The sequence below is a fragment of the Mus caroli genome, chromosome 2 (genome assembly GCF_900094665.2).
Source record: "Mus caroli chromosome 2, CAROLI_EIJ_v1.1, whole genome shotgun sequence".
Lineage (NCBI taxonomy): Eukaryota > Metazoa > Chordata > Mammalia > Rodentia > Muridae > Mus > Mus caroli.
The window spans coordinates 124813940-124834487 of NC_034571.1; the positions used below are offsets into that span (position 1 = coordinate 124813940).

At 45.5% G+C, this 20548-nt stretch overlaps 1 protein-coding gene across 6 annotated transcripts in view; it reads right to left on the reverse strand.

Annotated features, from left to right (window-relative positions):
* Positions 1-5329: 5329 nt before the first annotated feature.
* Slc23a2 (solute carrier family 23 member 2) overlaps positions 5330-20548 on the reverse strand; it is a 90758-nt gene continuing 75539 nt past the window's right edge. For all 6 annotated transcript variants that reach the window (XM_029472175.1, XM_021184093.1, XM_029472180.1 and 3 more), the window contains exons 11-16: positions 19598-19745; positions 18140-18245; positions 14879-15008; positions 13443-13580; positions 11012-11107; positions 5330-9743 (exon numbers count right to left, since the gene is read on the reverse strand). In XM_029472175.1, coding sequence (XP_029328035.1) covers positions 9511-9743; positions 11012-11107; positions 13443-13580; positions 14879-15008; positions 18140-18245; positions 19598-19745 — 851 coding nt within the window. In that variant the 3' untranslated portion in view covers positions 5330-9510. The remainder of the gene's footprint in view (positions 9744-11011; positions 11108-13442; positions 13581-14878; positions 15009-18139; positions 18246-19597; positions 19746-20548) is intronic.

Genomic DNA, 20548 nt, shown 5'->3' on the forward strand with positions numbered 1-20548 from the left:
GTTAGCTATCAATAACCTCCCTCAATTAAAGTGATGAATACAGGGGCTGGAGAGATGTTTCAGTGGTTAGGAGCAATGGATGCTCTTGTAGAAGGCCCAGGTTCAGTTCCTAGCACATGGCAATTCATAACCACCTATAACTCTAGTTCCGGGGAAACTGACTCCATCTCTAGGCCCCAGGCACCCACATGGTGCACACATATAAATGAACAAAATACTTACACACATAAAACAGAACTAAAATATTTTCACGAGTTGCATTGTTTAAAATCAAGAATGCAATTCTAGAGTACCAATGTGGCAGTGCAATATTTGTGCAACACACAAATGTCTCTTACATTCTAAGAGCCTTGGACTTTTGCCAGACCTCATAGCCAGAGTCAATAATATACCTTCAGGCCACTTAAGATTTAAGATTGCTATCCTCCTGTGAACTCAACCTGTTAGTTTAATCTGCCTTTAAAAGAACAATGTAGCCGGGTGGTGGTGGCACACACCTTTAATCCCAGCACTCAGGAGGCAGAGGCAGGCGGATTTCTGAGTTCGAAGCCAGCCTGGTCTACAAAGTGAGTTCCAGGACAGCCAGGGTTACATAGAGAAACCCTGTCTCGAAAAACCAGGGGGGAAAAAACAAAAAACAAAACAAAAAAACCAATGTAACAGTTGACTTTCCTAGCCTTGGATTTCCCATGTGATTAACTTTTATAACTTAGTAAATGCATAGCTGGAATCTTAAGTTATATACTTTTATATGCCCTTGACCCAGAATAGCGTGGTGTGTGTGTGTGTGTGTTATGGTAACAAATACTGGAAACAGCAAATAGGTTGAAAGCAACTTATTAACTTTCTAAGGTGACATGTTGAAGACACTCCATGGATATTGCTTGACTGTAAACATTTGTTTGTTAGCTGGGTCAGTTGGAGTCAATGACTTAATCGCTTGTTCCTTCCCCATGTGATACTTTTCTGTGTTCCAAAATTACTGAGCAAAAGCCCTTTGTTAGGGACACAGACATAGAACAGAGAGACACAGGCACAGGGACCGATTCACAAGACAGCATTCAGGCAGGCACAGATTCAAACTCACACAGCACACAGACAGGAAATGGCAGAAGATATAGAGAGAGTAGAGAGAATTCAAATCTGGGCTCGTTCTTCATTAAATTACTCCAAGGGGAAGTGTTTTGGGGTGCTCTGAGGTTATCATTTGATAACATGGAGGCGGAGATATGGTCTTTACTAAGCCAGGAACCTTACTATGGACACAGCAGCATAGTTAGCAATATAAGCACTTAAAGGAATTCCATGGGTTGAGAGTACTTAACTTTCTATCTTGCAAATATTTTTCAGAAATTCATTCACTTCATTGGTGATTTCTTGGCAAATAATTGCTTGTCCTGCCCACGACATTTATTTGCTTACTTTTTGGGGGTGGTTGGCAGTCATGCATGTGGAGGTCAGAGAACAACTGCAAATGTTGGTTCCTCCTTCCACCATGTAGGTTCTGAGGATAGACTTGGTAGAAAGCACCTTTATCCACTCAGCCATTCTGTCTGCCTTGATCCATCTTTTTGTCTTTGCATTTCCTGTAGTGAGAATTTGGGTTTCTTGAGAAACCCAGTTAGTTATGTTACGTGTCTATGTCTTTGTTTTAATCCCAGGGGTGGGGTATGGGTGGGGTTGCTTCAGACTCTGTCCACAGCAGCTGACTATGACTGACCTTGTCCTCCGGCAGGGGCATGAGTCTGCCAGCTGAAGATAGCTTACATTTGGAATTCTGGGGACTCTTGCGAGGGTATAAAAACACCGAAGGCCTGAGAGGCTGCTGTTAGCTGCCGCCGCCCCTGTTGTTGTTGCTTTGGGTGGTTTCTAGATTGCTGGTTGCTGCTTGTGTTTGCTGCTTTTGCTGGTATGCTGGCTGGAGATATCCTGATGACTTGCTCCAAGGAATTGAACGCCCCTAAATCAGCAGGAAGCAGTCTAATGAGATGGATGCCTCCTCTTTCCTCTAACCTTCTTCCTCACCTACCTAGTATTGGAGGGTTCGAAGGGATTGGGGTGGAGAAGGGTGACAGATGGCACATGCTAGGGAAGAATGCTAATAATCAGCTCTCAGCACTCCTCTGTATTGTTACTATTCACTCTTAGACAGGGTTTCACCAAGCCACCCAGGCAAGCCTTGACCTCAATCAATAGCCCAGGCAGGCCTTGAGTTTTCTATCCTCCTGCTTCAGCCTCTGGCATACTTAGGACTATAGGCCAGGGCAATTCCTACTTCTACAAACATTTTTCATTGCTACCTGTATGCAGGGCACCTTTCCAGGGCTGGAGTTTGTAAGTTCAGTAGGAAACGTAGGCAGCGATCAAGTCTTACCTGAGCATGTAATTAAACTGTAAGTGCCATGAAGCAAATGTGAGGCGATGCTGGTGAAGGCTGGGCTTCTCAGCCCTGCTCAGAGTTTCCAGGCTCTTACTGCCTCAGGACCAAAAGTTCAGAGCTAGAGTTAGGACCTAGGACAAAGTCTCATTACAGATGAAAGTCCACACTCAGGAGGGGGGACAGGTTGCTCAGACACCCTTCCTCAGAGAGGAAAAATAAAGTTGAGGTTTTTTTCTTTTCTTTTTTTCTTTTCCTTCCTCTCTCCCTTCTCCCTGCCCACTCCTTCTTTTCTCTCTTCTTTTTTCTTTTCTCACTCTCTCTTTCTCTCTCTCTTTTTTTTCTTTCAACAGAAGTATACAACTTGTAAGTAGAAAGTAGTTTGGAAATACGAGGTTTTAAAAGTAACCCATAACCCTACCTCCCTAAGATTCCGAAGTAACTCCGTTACTTTTAAGTGCCTGTTTACACAAATACGAAGGGGTCTGTAATTAGTCACAGATGAATAAACAAGGGTCTGGGAATGGAATGGAGGCAAAGATAGGGACATTAGATAACAGGCTGTGTCCAGAGTCTAAAGGAAAAGCTCATAGGATGAGCCTGGGAGAAAATTATCCACCAAAGGGACTACAAATCCTACTGCTAAACAAACTCGGACTTCCCTCAGTGAATGAAGTCAGAAAGAAACTTCTGAGAAACGCTTCGGCTGTGGAGAAGAAAGGTCTGGCCCCGGGATCTCTCCCTTCCAGGGCGGCTCCCATGATTTGGTAGGCGATTAGTAATGGCCCAGGGTGATTTTCACCTCAGTTTCTTACTTGTAATTTTGTATATCCCATGTAAACCACAACCAGGCTGTAAGCAATGCTCCTCAGTGTGTCTAGGATAGAGGATGCCATTTAAGCCATGTCAGCCCCTCTCCAACCCAACCTACAGCAGCCTGATTTTTAGAAATAAAACAACAAAATTAAACATATTTGTTTTTAGGTTTTTAGGCCCAGTTGTTTATAGGTTCAACAAAAAGGAGCAGATATTTTTTCTTTATATGGATTGCTAAGACACTATCAATTTTAGAAGGAACAACTGCTGCTTCTAACAATCACAGAACATGATTCTAAACATCAATGTTTAGGAGCATGTCTTAGGATCTTTACATGGTCAGATGATCATTTGACTGGCAGTTTGGTTATTTGTAACTACTGGTCTGTTTGGGCCTGTTTCTTTCTCTCGTGTCTTAGGTCCTCTTTTCCCCCCACTACCATTCTGGCATGTATGGCCTTAATTTGGTATCATTGTGGATATTTTTTTCCTCCTTTGGTTATTGCTTTTTATTAAGAGACTCAGCAAGCTACTTACTGACCCACCCTTCAGTTATCACACACAGCACTTCCGAGGTTGTTTCTCTTCCTGGGGAAGTACTTATCCAATGCATTGAAATGTTGGGCCTTCTTGTCCCATATAATGGTACACCAGTCATCTTCACACTTGGGAAATGAAGCCAGAAGGATTATAAGTCTGATACCACTCTGTGGGACAAAGAGACCACATCTCTAAGCTGAGGGAGAGATGAAAAGAGGAAGGGATAGGGAGAGGGGAGGGAGATGGGATAGAGGGGGAGGGAGAGAGACTTCACCAAGGAGAACACTGATGCCCACTGGATCCTAGCTCTTTGGGGTTCACATCTGCTAATTCTCTCTGGAAGCATCTAGATTGTTCTTTGATTCTGCGTGTGCTCAGAGGCAGAGGACAACCTCAGCTATCACTCCCTGGACAGAGAATGGCAGCAGTACACTGTATGGCCCACAAAGCAGCTAGTGTCACTGTCCTGGACTGTCAGGGAAGGATCCAGGAAGGAGACTGGGTCATTCTAAGTTTGCTCCAATTTGAAAAATATGACTAGCACTTCAAGATCTGCCCTTGGCCTCCTCCCCAGCACAGCACCTACTGAATGGGGCCTGGCTGCAAATCAGCAGTGCCTGGCCTTTCCTGCCTCTTATGACTTGGCCTTCTGGTGTGGCTGCTGTTTATAAAGGGGTTAAAATCTCACCCTAACCTGTCCCTAAATCTAGGGGAGACCAGCTCCTCTGTCCCCTTCAAGACTCCACCCCAGCTTTCAGTTCTTAGGTGCTGACAAGAAATCCTGTGAGGGTGTTACACTTAGCTCCTTACTAGTCGGTTTGCCTCCATTGGGTGGTGGTATTATGGTTTCAACGTCAATTTACCACAGATTAGATTCGCCTGAGAAGGGAGTCTCACCTGAAGGACCATCCTCATTGTATTAATGGAACCTCTGAACAGGCCCAGCTTCTTGAAAAAGGAGGCATTTAAGACGAAAAGAGAAAGGTTGCTGGCCTGCCTCTTTCTTGCTTGGCCTGGTCTCCTCTTGACTCCTGTGCTGCTGCTGCTGCTAACTCCTCACTGATAGCAGATTTAGAGTCGCCAAGCTTCTATTTCAGGCTAAGAACCAGCATCCTTCCAGGGAGCGTTCAGGTTTACCTTGTGGACAGAGACTATTGGGTTGTTTTTTTCTCCAGTGAGCTGTGACTCTAACTACTGAGCAACCCAGCCTCAAGGACAGAGCAACTAACATAAGCTGATTTAATAAATTCACACACATATATAGTTTATATGTATATTAACTATTGTATATATAATAAATTAATATATATGCTTTTTCCCCCAATCTCATTGGCGTTTTTTTTTAAAATTACTTTTATTTTTTTCCAGTCCAGTTGTTGCCTGTTTCCAAGAGGATGCCCTATCCCCATCCCACCAGCCCTCCCCACTCCCTGGGGTCTCAAGTCTCTTGAGGGTTAGGCTCGATCTTCTCCTGCTGAGGCCAGGCCCAGCAGTCCTCCGCTGTATGTGTGTCGGGGGCTCTGTTTCTTAAGAACCGCACTACATGTGACTTTTAATTGAATTCCAGCCCAAGAAAGAGGCACGTGACAACAGAACTACATCCAGGAGAGCTTTTATTTGTACGGAACAATTTTAAAAATACAGAATAAAATAGCTTTCTCTACTGTTATTCACAACATCTGGTCCAAATATTACATAGTTTTAAAATACTTAAACGTTTAATGAAGCCATGTTAGAAAAAACAATATGAAAATTCTTTTTAAAAACTCCATAAAAGAATTACACATCTCAAAAAACAACCCCACCCCAAATACCCTCAGTATGCAAAATAAAAATTGAACACAAACAAAACCCCAGAGAGATATATAGGCAAAGTCAGTCACAAAACTCAAATAAAGGAGAGGCATCGCTACCGTCTTAAGGACAGTCAGACATTTTTAATGTGTCAAATAAAAGTTGTTAGGGACAGGCAGGAAAGGATTCACTGGACTGCAGATGGCAGCAGACAGCAACATCGGTGATGAGTGTTTAAACACTGGAAACATACAGCGACCAGAGAATGCTGGGTTCAGAGTGGTGACCTGGCAGACAGCATCCTGGAAGAATGGGGAGGTCTGGGAGGCTGCTGAAGGGAAGCCCAGCACAAGTGTGCTTTGGGGCTCTATGGATGAGAGCTGAATGCTGCCATATATGGGGCCTTCTCACACTACTGGGGCTCTAGCTGTAGGAAGGATGGAAAGTGGAAGATGTCTTATCTGTGCCCAAATCTTAATGGGACAGAGAAAGACACAGCTCCCTGGAGGCCAGAGCTTGGTGAAAGCTCGGGTCCAGGAGTTGTGCATGGACCCAACATGCACTGGGCATGCTCAGGTATGCACAGCTGGTGTCCAGCAACAGCTAGGTAATTAGGCCCCTCTCGTCACACCATGCCAGGCCTGCTACTGGCAGCCAAACGTCTGTTCCAAGTACAGCCACCTGCAGGCTACTGATGCTTTTGTATGAAGATGGGTTCTGGACTGAGGCCTCATCTCTTGGAGCTGGTATGACTGAAGATTAAACTCACCAACTCTAAGTTGCTAATATCAGTGTCTCAGCAGGGACATGAATGAAAGAATTAACAGCTTAGATCATGATCATAAAATATACACATGGGTAAATAAAGTATACACACATACTAGAGGTTCATCAATGGAGAAATTCTATCAGCACATGACATTGTCATGAAAATTATATCATTCCCTCCCTGGAAAACTGTGACTATTATCCTGGGCAGAAATGTTATTTTACTATATGGAAATACTGTTGATATTCATGCATAAATCAAGTTGTCATCATGAAAGTCAGTATTCTACAGTATAAAGTAAATCCTGCATGTGAATTTGTTACTGTGAACATGGGACACGGGTAGTACCCACAATGCTTCACTCCACTCTCTGATAAAGTCTCTTCTTTTGCCTGGATTAATCCCAATCAAAGTTAATACTGGACACCCTCTTAAGGAAGATTCTGAGCATAAATGTTCTAGTGAATGAATGTCTAACTTATAAATGAGAATGAAAGTCATGAAGCCTGGTGCCCGTTACTTTCCTCGGGAGTCTCCCCACAGGGTAGCTACCAGCACTTCTTCCCTTAATACTTCTGCTTCCTGTGGCTGACACAAATGCTTGCTCTCAGGAGAGGGAGGAGGCAGGTGTTCACTGTGAGAACTAGGGATGAAATGCCTTGTAAGCTGCTCGTATCTGAAATACTTTCTAACAGTCCACTGGTAACCAAACAGGGTAGCTCCAAGTTCCAGTAACGCAGGTGAACACTGGTCACGAATGGACAGACAGATCACAGAGCCACCATATCCCCTCAACACTCCCCATCTGGTACATAAACGCACATTCCCTATATGTTTGGGAGGACTACAAGCTGCATGAACAAAGCTTACTAGTGGTTACAAGGTAACAATCACTCAGAGTGGTGCAGACAATACCCCACTGACTGGAGGCACATTCGCAGGCTACTCCCTCTCTATGCTCCCACCTCCTGTCCCCTCCAAGAATATCAAAAGTTGGCTCTGATGAAGCAAGAAGGAGAAACCCTGTTTCCAATGGAAGATGTTGGCATAGCACTTCCTTGACCACACAAATACTTGCTGAGCCCATGCCCCAGACTGACAGTGAAAGCCCCAGAGCAGACTACAGCCAAATAGAGGACTTGGGCGGCACTCAGCAATACAGGTATAGTGGCAGGACACGGCCTGGATTACAGGAAGTCCTCATGCTTCTGAGTGGACTCCTGCTCAGTGGAGTACCACCACAATACTGCAGATCTGAGACGCTTACCAGTTTTCCACCTCGGAGTAACTGGATCAACTAAGCAAAATGCAAATGGAGGCACAGAGTGAACTCAGAGCAGGAGAGCTGTCAATCAAACGGGCTTGCTAAGGAAGGAGGGGCAAAAAGCTACTCACCAGTGTGCTTCCAAAACACTAACTGTCTGAACACACATACAAAACTAAATACGGTTAGAAACCAAGTTCTGTATTTAATCTGGAGTAAGATTTTGGCAAAACAATGCAGTGGCCCTGAGGTGTTACTGCAACCCAAAACTCTCAAGGGTCATGAGAGCTGCAGAAACACAAAGACCTGGCAACAGGATGACACTGAGCCAGTCTGGGCACAGGAACACACACCAATGACAGGCACTGAGAACCACATCTTGCTAAGGGTGATGGGGATGCCCACTGCCACCCACAGTTTAGCCAGGTCCATAGCCACTTAAGAGGTACAATCTCACGAAGCAAGATCATTACTCATGTCTTCAGCTTTTCCCTTGGCTTGGAAACCAAAGCCAAATTTAGTACAAGTCATTTGTCTGAGAGATTTGTTCTCCAAGTTAGAACTCTTCACAGAGGGCACTCAATGGCTGCTTTTCTTACTATCTATCTTCTTTAACAAGTCCCACAGGCTATTTCACTAAGGGATCAAATCTTCCCTCCTGCAAGAATCAAGATCTGGTGGACATGTGACCTGACAAGCCACACCAAGTCTTATTAAGCCAGATCTGGCAGCAATGACTTGAAACAGAAGGAAGGAAAGAATGATTTTAGCTAGATAATGGCACATCCCATGTGGTGACGCTCTGTTACCATCCCAGCTTCCCTTCTTCACCAAACAAATTCACATGTAACTTGACCCACATTTCTGGGCCCTGGTCCAGTAGTCAGTTGTGATAAATAGATTAGACATTACAGTATTTACACTTTCATGGTAGAGAGCAGTACAAAGCACAGCCATGACAGCTGCCACTGGCTTTCAACAGCCGACACGAGAGGCTTCGCTCGCTGATGGCGCCCACGGCGTTTGCAGATGCTGGTTCTTTTCTGGATGGAGTCAAGAGTAAGGACAAGAACGGGTTGCAAGGTTGGAAGTTCACACGGAAAACACTGATTTCAAAGATCCGCTAGAGTCAATAACATTAAATAGGAATAAAACACACGCAAGTACAGGACAGCAGAGCCAAGACATCCATAGACTCATCTGTGGGCACTCAACACCCATCACACCAGCCAGCAGTGAAAATGCCAAATAGGGTGTCTCAGCCAGTAAAAAAGAAGGTGCGCTGGCCTGGAAGGGTCCAGGGTGACAAGGAGGGAGGGAGTCAGGACCTTTCCGCTCCCTGTCAGTCTCCTATACAGTGCCCCCCCCCCCCCCGCCCTCCGGTCAGTCTCAGCTAGACAGGACCTTATGCACACTCACATCTGGTCACAGGACAGACATGTCACTATTTTCAGTCAGGTCAATAGGCTCCTGGGGTATCAGGGATAACAGAATCCCAACACAGTGAGGACACCAGTGGCCCTCTGGCCAGAGGAGGTCTCCACAGGGTTCAGGCTGAGGTCACATGAGAAGACTGGAACATAGTGTTTAAGAAGCAGAGACCCCTGGACCTCGAAGCAGCTTGTAGGAAAGAGAGCACTGGAAGGCAGAGGGGACTGAAAGCAGGAGCACTAGGGATTCCAAACGCCCACTCCAATGGCAGGGCTGTGATTTCAAGTTCAGTGACCATGGCCAGCAATGGACACAGAAAGGGTAAGGGACCAATAAGGACACAAGCGAGACACCATATTGGACACAATCACCACCCACAACAGAAGAGTGACGTGCAACCTGTCTTAGCTCTGAGGTGCAGGATGCCATGTAGATATACAAACATATATCTTCTTGTTATTCAGCAAGGAACTACAGATACATGCCTCACTGTGGCCAGGCCACAGGGCGCAGCAAAGGCTATACTGTGGCCTGGGAATCTTTGTCTGAACTCCGGCTGTTCTCACTCTTCCCAAAGCCTTTCCAAGTGTAGCCTGCAAAGGTGGGGCTGATGGGCAGGTAGCTGAAGCATCGGTACTTTTTAATAATGTTCATGCCAAATGGCAGATTGTAGGACTCCATGCCGTCCAGAGACTTGCTTCCTTTGCTCACACCCTTCTTCCATTTCTTGATTCCTCTTTCCTCTGGGGTACCTGCTCCGCACACACAGAAACACAAAACAAATACTTAATTATCTTAGCAATGAGGCTTGTTAGACAGACAGACAGACATGTGTATGAGCACGCACACACCCCCCTCCATTATAGAAACCAATGACAACAACAGAAAACCTGAGGAACTGAAGATACTTAGCTCTTCAAGTGCTAAATTATAAAGTTTGGGGTGGCTATTGCTCTTTATGCCCCATTTTCCACAGTGAAGTGACTTCCTGACTTCATATCTTCCCTGTCCTTTTACAGGACTCAGTTTTCACTGCTTTAGTCTGACCTAGGCAGGTAACCACTCTCCTGGTTATCGCTGATCCAGTCTCCTGACTGGCTGGCTAGTCACCTCACCATGCCTTCTTCACAATCTATTATGAAATGTAGTAAAAGAACTGGCTCTCTAAAATGACAATGTAAAACACACATTGTCTTCAAAGAACCACTGAACTTACCTAAACTTTGCTGTTTTGTTCCAGTTTGATATGGGGGATGGGAGGTATACTTACTGGTTTGTTCTTGGATTTGAAGGTTTTAAGACTGCCCCTTAAAACAACCCACTGGAGAGATGGCTCAGTGGTTAAGAGCACTGACTGCTCTTCCAGAGGTCCTGAGCTCAATTCCCAGCAACCACATGGTGGCTCACAACCATCTGTAATGGGATCCAATGCCCTCTTCTGGTGTGTCTGAAGACAGTGACTATGTACCCCCATACATAAAATAAATAAATAATTCTTTAAAACAAAACAAATAAAACAAAAAAATCAATCCAACACTAAAATGTCTCATGCACAAGACTGTGGAGGAATTAATGGGAGACACAGACAGATGGACTGTGTCATCTGTCCTTAAAGGCAGCATCTAACAATAGCACAGCAGCCATCTCTAAGGGATTTACAGCAGCTCAGGACTATGCAAATGCACAGCAGCAGGCTCAGCCTGATGTGCTGTCTTGTGACAGTCATTTGGATGGAGCGCCACCTCAACCACTTCAGAAAACAGCATTTAGCAGTGACAGCTTTGAACTGATTTATTTCTATTCCCACTCCCAAGACAGGGTCTCACTATATTACCGAGGTTGGCCTCCTGGGCTGGAGGATCCTCCTGCCAGCTGGTACTCACTGGCAGAGCACTATTTGTGGTTCTTGTTTCTCTATGGCAACGGCAGGTGACAAAGCTCAAGACCTGGGCTACACTGAGGCCTTGTTCTTCCTCCAGAACTGCTTGTGCATCTAACAAGCCTAACAGACAGCACATACCTGGGATGGTGTTGTCCAAAATAAAAGCCACACAGCCTCCTACAAACATAGCGGTGGTGAGGAGGACATTCAGGACCTGGTCGATTCCTGTTATTCCTGGACACAGAACAGAGTCACCATTAAGAGTTATGAGGAGGAGGCAGCAGACTGGACAGCTCTGAAAGTCAACAGAGGATTTGACACCTGAAACTCTCAGTTGTACACGTGTACATACTCTTGCCAGTAACATTTAGAGCTACTGCAACTTGTGGCAAGAAGCCCATGGTATTAACAATGGTGCCCAGCAGATGAGCCACATAAAGTGACTTTAACACTGTAACAGACTGTGGAGGTACCGAGGTGTGGTCTACGGACTTACAAAAGATTCAGTACTAAAAATGGCTGAAGTGGGGCATAGTAGGTGGCTCCCCAGTTAAAGGCACTGGCTGTTCTTCCCAGCACCATGTGGTGGCTCACAACCAAGTGCAGCTTCAGTTCCCAGGGATCCAATGTCTCCTAACTCCATGGGTACTGCACACATAATGTGTAGACATACACACAGGGAAAACCACACATATTTATAAAATAAAATTAAATCTTTTAAACAAACGACTATTATAATGCTGTAAAAATTACAAGGTGAATAATAAAAGGATAACAATATTTACGAGGAGGTTGCTCAGGCTGGCCAGGAACTCATGACATTGCTGGGGCTGCTATCAAACTCATGGCAATCTTCCTGTGTTTGCCTCCTGGGTGCTGGGATTACAAAAGAGCTACCGGGCCTTGCTGTTCATGCCACTTTAAAAATGGGTGTCTTTTTTTTATTGCTGTTGTTTGTTTTTTGAGATAGGGTCTTTCTATGTAGCCCTGACTATCCTTAAACTCACTCTGTAAGCAGGTTGGCCTCAAATGTAGATTACCTGCCTAGTCATATTGAGCCAGGTATGGTAGGTAGTACATGCCTATGGCCACAGCACTTGGGAGGAGGAGGAAACGATTAAAGGTTCAAGGTCAGCCTTGCCTATTAAGTGTGTTCAGTGCCAATCTGGACTACATATGAGAGCCTATGTAGGTAAAATATTTGAACAAATGGTCCTGAATTACTCAATTGTAAAATATATCAGTAGCAACAGATACTTCTTAAAAAGGTTCCCCCTTTGTCCATGTTGCATGACAGCAGGGTTGTAAAGAGTAGGACCTGAATAGGCACTCTTTATTTAGACTTGTTTCTTGTGTGGATGTGTGTCTGCTTGCATGGGTCTGGGCACTATCAGCATGCAGTGCTTGCAGAGGTCAGAAGACAGCTTTAGACTTCCTATTCAGGCAGTTGTGAGCTTCCATGTGGATGCTGAAAACTGGACCCAGGGCCTCTACAAGACTATTAAGGGCTCACAGGGCTTCAGGGCTGGATGCAGAGTTGAGTTGCTGGTTAGAAACACCTGATCATCTTGTAGAAGACCCAGGTTCAATTCCAAGAACACACATAGCTCACTACTGTCTTTAACTCCAGTCCCAGGGGATCCAAAACCCTCATGTGACCTTCTCAGGCACAAGGCACACATGTGGTACATATACATACATGCAGGCAAAACACTCATGCTCATAAATTAAATATAAAAAAATTTTTTAAAAGGAGCTCATAACGGCTGAGCCATCTTTCTAGGCCCTAAATAGGTATTCTTGAATTGAAAACAGAAAAACTTGTATCAGAGCCTGTGAAGTTGAGTTTTAAGGAATTATACAATTTAACACAGTATGAGTCTGAGAAATCAACAGTTTTACAGAGACAAAGGAGAGGCACCCATTTAAACAATGATCCCCTGGAGGTCAGTGAGATGCCGATTCACTGGGTAAGTGCGCCTACTGTTCTTGCAGAGGCAGGTTTGGTTTCTAACACCTACATGGTGCCTCTCATTCTTCTGTTTCTCTGGTTCCAGGGAGAGCTGATGCCCTCTTCTGGCACTACGTGCAGCTGATGAACATGTACACAAATGCAGGGAAAACATTCACACATGTAAAATAAAACAGAAAAAGTGAAAAAAAAAGAAAGACAAGCCAGGTGTGGTGGCGGGTGCCTTTAATCCCAGCACTCGGGAGGCAAAGGCAGGCGGATCTCTACAAATTGAGGCCAGTCTGGTCTACAGATAGTGTTCTCTGGAAAGCCAGAGCTAGAGAGAAGCCACATCTTGAAAAACCAACCAACTGAACAAACAAAAACACCAATTCGAAGGCACCCCCAAGCAAGTATGGAGGCACATGCTAATGTCTATGGGATGTCCTGGTGGCTTCCAGAGAAATAATCAGAGTAAGATTCAGAAGGAAGACAGAGAAAAAACATTCAGCAATACACACCTGAGGTTCCAAGGTCCCTTCACATTACAAGAGCTATTTGTGACTCTATGGTTGAAATCCCAACTGCCCTACCCAAGACTCAAGAGCTCTCTCTTACCTGTAACCAGAGGGTTTTGTCGGAGGTAACTTGGAAGAACAAGACCAAAGAAGATGGAGAATCCAAGCACAAACAGGTTCCGGGAAGAGTTCAAGTCAATGAACTGCAGGTTAGAGAGGCCGACGGCTGTGATCATTCCTGGGGAGAGAAGCATCAGAACACAGTTGCACTGAGCTCATCTGCGGCACACCGCACGCCCACAGGCTACCCCGGAGGCTGAGAACAGACTCCCACGTGTCCTTTCTCTGGCCCTCAGAAATCAGCCTGGAGACCAGTGCAGTGGCAGAAAGAGAGGGTCGGTGAACTACGACCACCCATCTCTGACCCAAATTATTACATCACACACAAGCATCACACTACATTTTCTTTGAATCAAGTAGACAGACAATGGTTCAGCTTAGTTTTTTTTAACTTTATGTATGGAAATACGGTGCTTACATTCATGTCTATGTACCAAGTGTGCGCCTGGTGCCCAGAGGCCAGAAGTGTCAGGTGCTCTGAAACTGGACTTGTAAGTCACCATGTGGGGGCTGGGAATTGAACCCAGGTTCCCTCAGAGCAGCGAGTGCTCTAAGTGCTGAGCCACCTCTTGCTTTCTCTAAGCATTCTGATTAAATCCACATAGGATAGTGCATGTCCACAATGACTGTATCTGAAAGGTGCAGATCAAATCCAAAGTCCCACTGTGAAAATGTCAGTTGAAAGGGTTCATTTATTGGGGCAATATATCTGAGTTAAGTCAAATAGATATTCTAAATTAAAAAGATTAGATTTTATCTTAATTTTCACATCATTTTCTTAGTGATTGCTTCTATTTTTAACATACCTTTAGCTTGGGCACTGATGCAAATCTTTATGTTTCTGAAGCACCATCTTTTACAATTTAAAGTGGAAACCATTAGATTTATTGTTAGATTTCCATTAAGAATTAGCTACTGTGTAGGAGGTGACTTTCACACCATTTATTTATTTATTTATTTATTTATTTATTTAGAGACAGGGTTTCCCTGTATAGCCCTGGCTGTCCTGGAACTCACTCTGTAGACCAGGCTGGGCTCAAACTTAGAAATCCACCTGCCACTGTCTCCTGAGTGCTGGGATTAAAGGCGTGTGCCACCACGCCCGGCTTCTTTTACACCTTTTATGCTGAATGTGTTTGGTGAAGCTGGAACACTGCTTTCATTCTGCATTTGTGTAGCTCAGTGCTTGGTTCAGAGTTAAGTGTTCTCAGACAAGTATGTTTTGCATGTGTTTCTATGGTCCAGATTTTGAGTGCTGAGTTTCTAGTGCACAAAACTTCTACTGGGTCTGAAGACTGAAGCCTGTGTAGAAAGTCTGTGTGCAACGAGCAACAGTAAACATTTGATTTTTAAAGAGTCTGCCAACCTGAAGACAGCACGTGATGGTAAACTGCTACCAAGGAAGTGGGCTCTTACCAAAGAGTGTGCAGAAGAGGGCTCCGAGCACAGGGTCTGGGAGGGAGGCGAAGAGGGCGCTGAACTTGCCAACCATGCCCAAGCCCAGCATGAGAGCTGCACCATACTGGATCACCCGGCGGCTGCCGACCTGTGGACACACCAGGTGCAGACACAGGTTTACCCGCCATTCTTCAACCCAGTCTCCCAGGGCCCAGCGCAAATATAGCAGTGTCTAGGACAGGATCTAGGTTACTTTAAACTTTCTGTTAACAGGGACTACAGAGACAACCCAAGACGCCCTCTGTCTTTGCCACTTGGTGCTCCTCCACCTCAGTTCAGTTTCAGCTGTGAACAGGTGACCCCAGGAATCAGGAGTTAGAGATTTAAGATTTTATTTTTTCCTTGGATTATAGTGCTTTTGCCGAGTGTGGGCTTTCAGGGCTCCTGGTTGAAATGAGCTCCTGGGGGCCGGAGAGATGGCTCAGTGGTTAAGAGCACTGACTGCTCTTCCAGAGGTCCTGAGTTCAAATCCCAGCAACCACATGGTGGCTCACAACCACCCACAATGAGATCTGATGCCCTCTTCTGGGGTGTCTGAAGACTGCTGCAGTGTACTCACATACATACAATCAATAAATAACTCTTTTTTTAAAAAAAGAAAAAAAAAGAAATGACCCTATGGGCTGGAGTCATGGATCATGGATGCAACAGTTATACACACTGTTCCTGCTTCTCTCCCACTTTTTTCATATGACTCTTCACCCAAAACAGTTCACCAGAAGTACTTGTGACTCTACCTCCCGGAGTCACCTCCTTTCGTGCTGTCTGACCACAAAAGGTGGTATAGTGAAGGGACCTAAGAATGCAAACACTGGAGCCCGGCTGCTGGTCTGCTTGCTCATTGCGCCTTTGAAAGTATCCGTATCATAGCTGGTACTTGGAACATGTCAGAAAGCCATGCTAAACTGGTATCAAGTGAAATATTCTAACATCTTGCAAGCTACTTTTACAGACCAAGGCACGGAGACCAAAGAGGTGACCTGCTGTGACCATGATGAGAAAAAGTGATGGGGCCAGGGCAGCCCATCCTGCTTGCGTTCTGTTGTCCTCTCTGTGGGGCACATGGCCCACACTTAGGAAGGTAGCTCATCTCTGATGAGAAGGTTAATTCCAAGTCAAGGAACGAAGTAACTGGATAAAAGCTGGAACAGCAGAGCTGCCATAAAATGCAGGCAGATCTGTGGAGGACAGACCAGCCTCCTTTCAAACCAAGTCTGGTTCACTGGCTCAGCCCTGTCTGTCCAGAAGATTGCTACTGTGGACGTGTTTTCTGAATGTGCTGTTGTCTACTAGCACATGACTGAGCCAGTCATTGTGACTGGGTAAGGGAAATCGTAACACTAACTTATTTAAGTGAACACCGCTACATGAAGCTACTGGCCATCATAGTAGACAGCGTGGATCTAGACCTGGAACTGCAGGACGTAGAAGCTGTGCCTTACTCATAAAGGTTGTTTGTCCCATACCATTTAGCAGGATGAGAGGTCTAATATAGTGCAGAGCTCATACCCGCTTACCCCAAGCAGGGAGCCTTCCTAGCTGGCCACAGGGCTAGGGTCACATAGATATTTCTGCTCCAAGCCCCACCTCCCTGCTCTAAGGCAGATGTAGACTAGGGACTTGACTGTGAGTGTCTTGAATGGATACAGCTTCTGCCTGGAGAAATAAGGGATTCGAGCAATATAAATGATGGGCTGAAGAGCTAGCTCAGTGGTTAAAAGCTCATCCTGTTCTTCCAGCACCCATGCTTGAAGACTCACAGCTGCCTAGGGCTCTGCACCCAGGGGCGCTGGGGCTACCTTCTGGCCTCCTGGGAATTGTACTCATGGATTCATTTCCCCTGCATGACAAAGTCAGTACTGTTGGGTGCCACTTCAGTAAGGCTGTACCATTCAAAGATCAGTCACCCCCTGAGCCACCCAGCACGGTCATGTTGTCAAGGGTATTTGTTTCCTTTCAGTGACCTTAGCTGTTCTGTGGCATCTATACGGATACAGAAGGATGGTGCTTGCTAAACAAGAGGCCCTCTCAGCAATTTTACAACCTGCCTATTTATAACTACTTATCTGCCCATAGGCTTATGGGAAAACAGAGGCTCAGGGGTGGCTGGTTAATCCACACGGTGCCCATTCGACCATACCTTCAGCTCCCCAGGCTCCACATCTGCTGCCTTTCGTAGGTAGCACTTGGGACTCCAGCAATGGCACTGAAGGAAGTACCCATAAAGTCTCCCTCCCTCCGTGCCATGTACTGGGAGCAATGGGCAGCAGATGGTGCCATCGGTACACGTGAAGTTGAGCTTACGTCAGCCCTGCCTCTTATGGGAAGATCAACAAACAAGTCAGGTGTGCTTCCTGCATCTGGATGCTGCTCCCTCTCACCTGGATTTGTAATCAAGATGAACCAAACAGTACTGGGTTTCTTTTTATCTGGTTATAGAATCCTGCAGAGAGCTAGAGGTCAAACAGGTCTGGAAGGTTTCCGGATTGGCTGCCCAGGTAAGGAGACTTATGACTCATGCAACCCATAAAGAAAGGGGAACCAATCTTAACAGTCTTTAGTTACACAACATCCAATGGCTGCTGGGCCAACCAGTACTTCACCACATCCTGGCAAGCGGCACTATTTGGCAGGACATAAAGTTTAATTGTGCATAATAAAGCTGACAGGTATAGAAGTGGGGCTTGGGGGCAGGACAGCTGTAGGTTTACATGTCAGTAACTAGGGTCTGGTAGAGGGCTTGTAGGGTCAGATGAGTTTAGGAGTCAGGCCTGGGATCTGCTTCACCGTGACTCCACAGATTTCACTGAAAAGGGATTCTGTCCCAGAAGTCAGAGACGTTATTTAATGTGACAGATGGTTTTCTGTAGTAACAGGCATCTCTCATCCAACATGCTCTGTTGAATTCTGGGGTCTTCCCTCATTCTGATGTAAATTCCAATTTTCTTTTTCATCATGCACCACCCACCCAAAGGCCTAAAACAGAGGCCTGACACAGGCAGATGTTTAATCAATGTCTGAGACTGCAGGACACCACAGCTATACCCAGATGCCTGCTACTTTATGGCCCATCAAGGAGAGGTCTCCTAGCTGGCACTCCAAACTCATCCAAGGGGAAAAGGAGATGGGGAAGGAAGATAATCACAAGGGAAGGGTCAGGTCAGACCCATTATTGAAATAGACAGATGCTCAGCCATTTAATTAGGAAAACATTTATACCTTTGTAATTCCCAAAACTCCAATATTGGGACTGGAGGAGGTAGAGCCATTCCCGGTACCAAATATGCCATCAAGAACACAGGAAAGACCCTCCACGAAAATACCCCTAAAAGTAAAAAAAAAAAAAAAAAGGGGGGGGGGAGAAAGAGAAACCGTCATTCCTGGGGAAACACTGCAACCAGCTCTTCATGTTTGAAACGGACAAGTATTATGCCCCCTTGGGAGGGGCGGGGTGCTAACCAGTAGCAGTTGCAGGATCTCAGGTCCCTTCCCTGATGGGCTGAGGACAACTCCCCATATGCCCAGCAACTCTAAGAAGGCTAGCTCCACACTACCCATTAGACACAAATACTTTAAAATAATTTCAAATGAAACCAAAGAACTACTGAATCTAAAAGAAGCATCAGCTGTGCTTTGAAGTAAGACACATCAGTTTGATTCTTTGCTATTAAGATAGTTTCACTAGGAAAGAATGCTTTGTAACTACTGAAAAAATTTTTTTGTTTTGAAAATTTAAAATGAGCAGTCTCCTCACATGTAGCAATTTTATTTGAGAGAACTGTGAAAAGCCTTACAGAGCCCCTGCCCACACTGGGTACAAGTCATGATGCCTTGTGTTGGAGGGGCAACGACAGGGAGGGGCGCCTTGTGCTCCTTTCTCCGTACCTTCCTTATGGTCAATTCCCCAATCACCTCCAGAAGCTAAAACAGTGCAAACCCCACAGATCATCAGACTCTCGATCTTCAGAGTTCTCACCTCTCCCTGCTCTTGTCTGTTTCTGTGAATCATGATTGTGAGCGGACCATTCTGAAGGGCGACTGAAATATATCCACTGGCATACCTACAGCAGTCACTGTCTGATACTGAAATATATCCACTGGCATACCTACAGCAGTCACTGTCTGATACTGAAATATATCCACTGACATACCTACAGCAGTTACTGTCTGATGCAAGACAAACGTCCTGCCATCTGCCTGACTATGGTGGCCAGGACTGAATGGGAGAAAAACACAATTTCCTCAACTCAGAAAAAACTCTATAGACTCTATATAACCAGGAAGATGTTGTTCTACTACAATCAACCTAAAATTTGAGTTCTTGGGACAGGGCAGGGTGAGGTGAGCATTTGGGAAAATAAGACAACAGAAATCAAAGTAGACAATGTGTCTACTTTCAAAGCCAAGCAAAGAATGGCAACATGTATGCCTGTTTTGCTGAGCTTCCTGTGTAAGTGGCTTCAAACTCATAAGCAATGAATGTATCCACCTCTCCTTTCAGCTGGAGAGACTGGGAGGAAGGGAGGTAGGATGCTGCTCTGTGTCACCATGAGACAAGCAGGGTGCTGAAGCAGTGACTTGGCCAAAGACAAATGGCCATCCTGGTTTGTCTGTCATCATCCAGAGCTCTCAGCTTCTTCCCCAAGGCTAGATGAGCAGGTCTTTCTTGGGCCATACCTGTTTATTGCATGGATAGGCGGCGGCGGGGCACAGGAGAGCCTGGCACAGGCATAGTAGTCACCGATAGACTCAATGATACTGGCCACGACGGCACTGAGCATGCCGATGACGCCGGCTGCAGAGACGGTGGGCATCCCCCACTGAACTGAGGAGGGAAGACAGCCATGAGAGACATGCCCACTTACCTCAGAGGCAGGCAAAAGTTAGAAGGAGCTCAGAGAACTCTGCAACAGCTCTGCAGGATTTTGAAGCTCTTGGAAACTCACTACTTTTAAATCTTAAATCATTAAGACACTAGATGTGTGGGAAGGTTACTGAGTTGGGGCCTTGGATGAGAGTTGACCCCTCATCTTAAGAAAGCCATCACTTGGCTGGAAGAGGTGGGAAGTTCTCTCCCTCACAGTTCTAATGACGTGTAGTTTAACAGTGCCTGCTATGGTGGAACAGAAATTTGTTTTGCTTTTGTTTTTTGAAATAAGAGTTCCTGGATATTCTGGTGGGTGCGTGCGTGCGTGCGTGCGTGCGTGCGTGTGTGTGTGTGTGTGTGTGTGTGTGTGTATAGGCAAGCCCCCTGCCTCAGGTTCCAGAGTGTGGGGAGTACAGGGCTGGGATTACATTCCAGTGGTAGGAATCAGGGTAAAAGGTACTGGCCCCAGCTACTCTAGCCTGACAGTCAAGTGTGCCACCGCCCTGCCACCTTGTTACAGGCAGGCTTCTTTGTTGTCAGAGTAGACTACAAATAATATTAGGAAACGTTAACTCATTTTTCTTTAGTAACTCTATCTTTTATTGCAAATATGAATAGACTCCTGATAAACTCACTTGGCCCACTTCTTGGAACTATTAGGAATGATAACCCAGATGCCACACAGTGGGGAACTATGAAACATGATTCTGGGGCAGGAGTCAACCCTGTAGCTCTGGGCGCTCTGAGATGACCAGGAACAG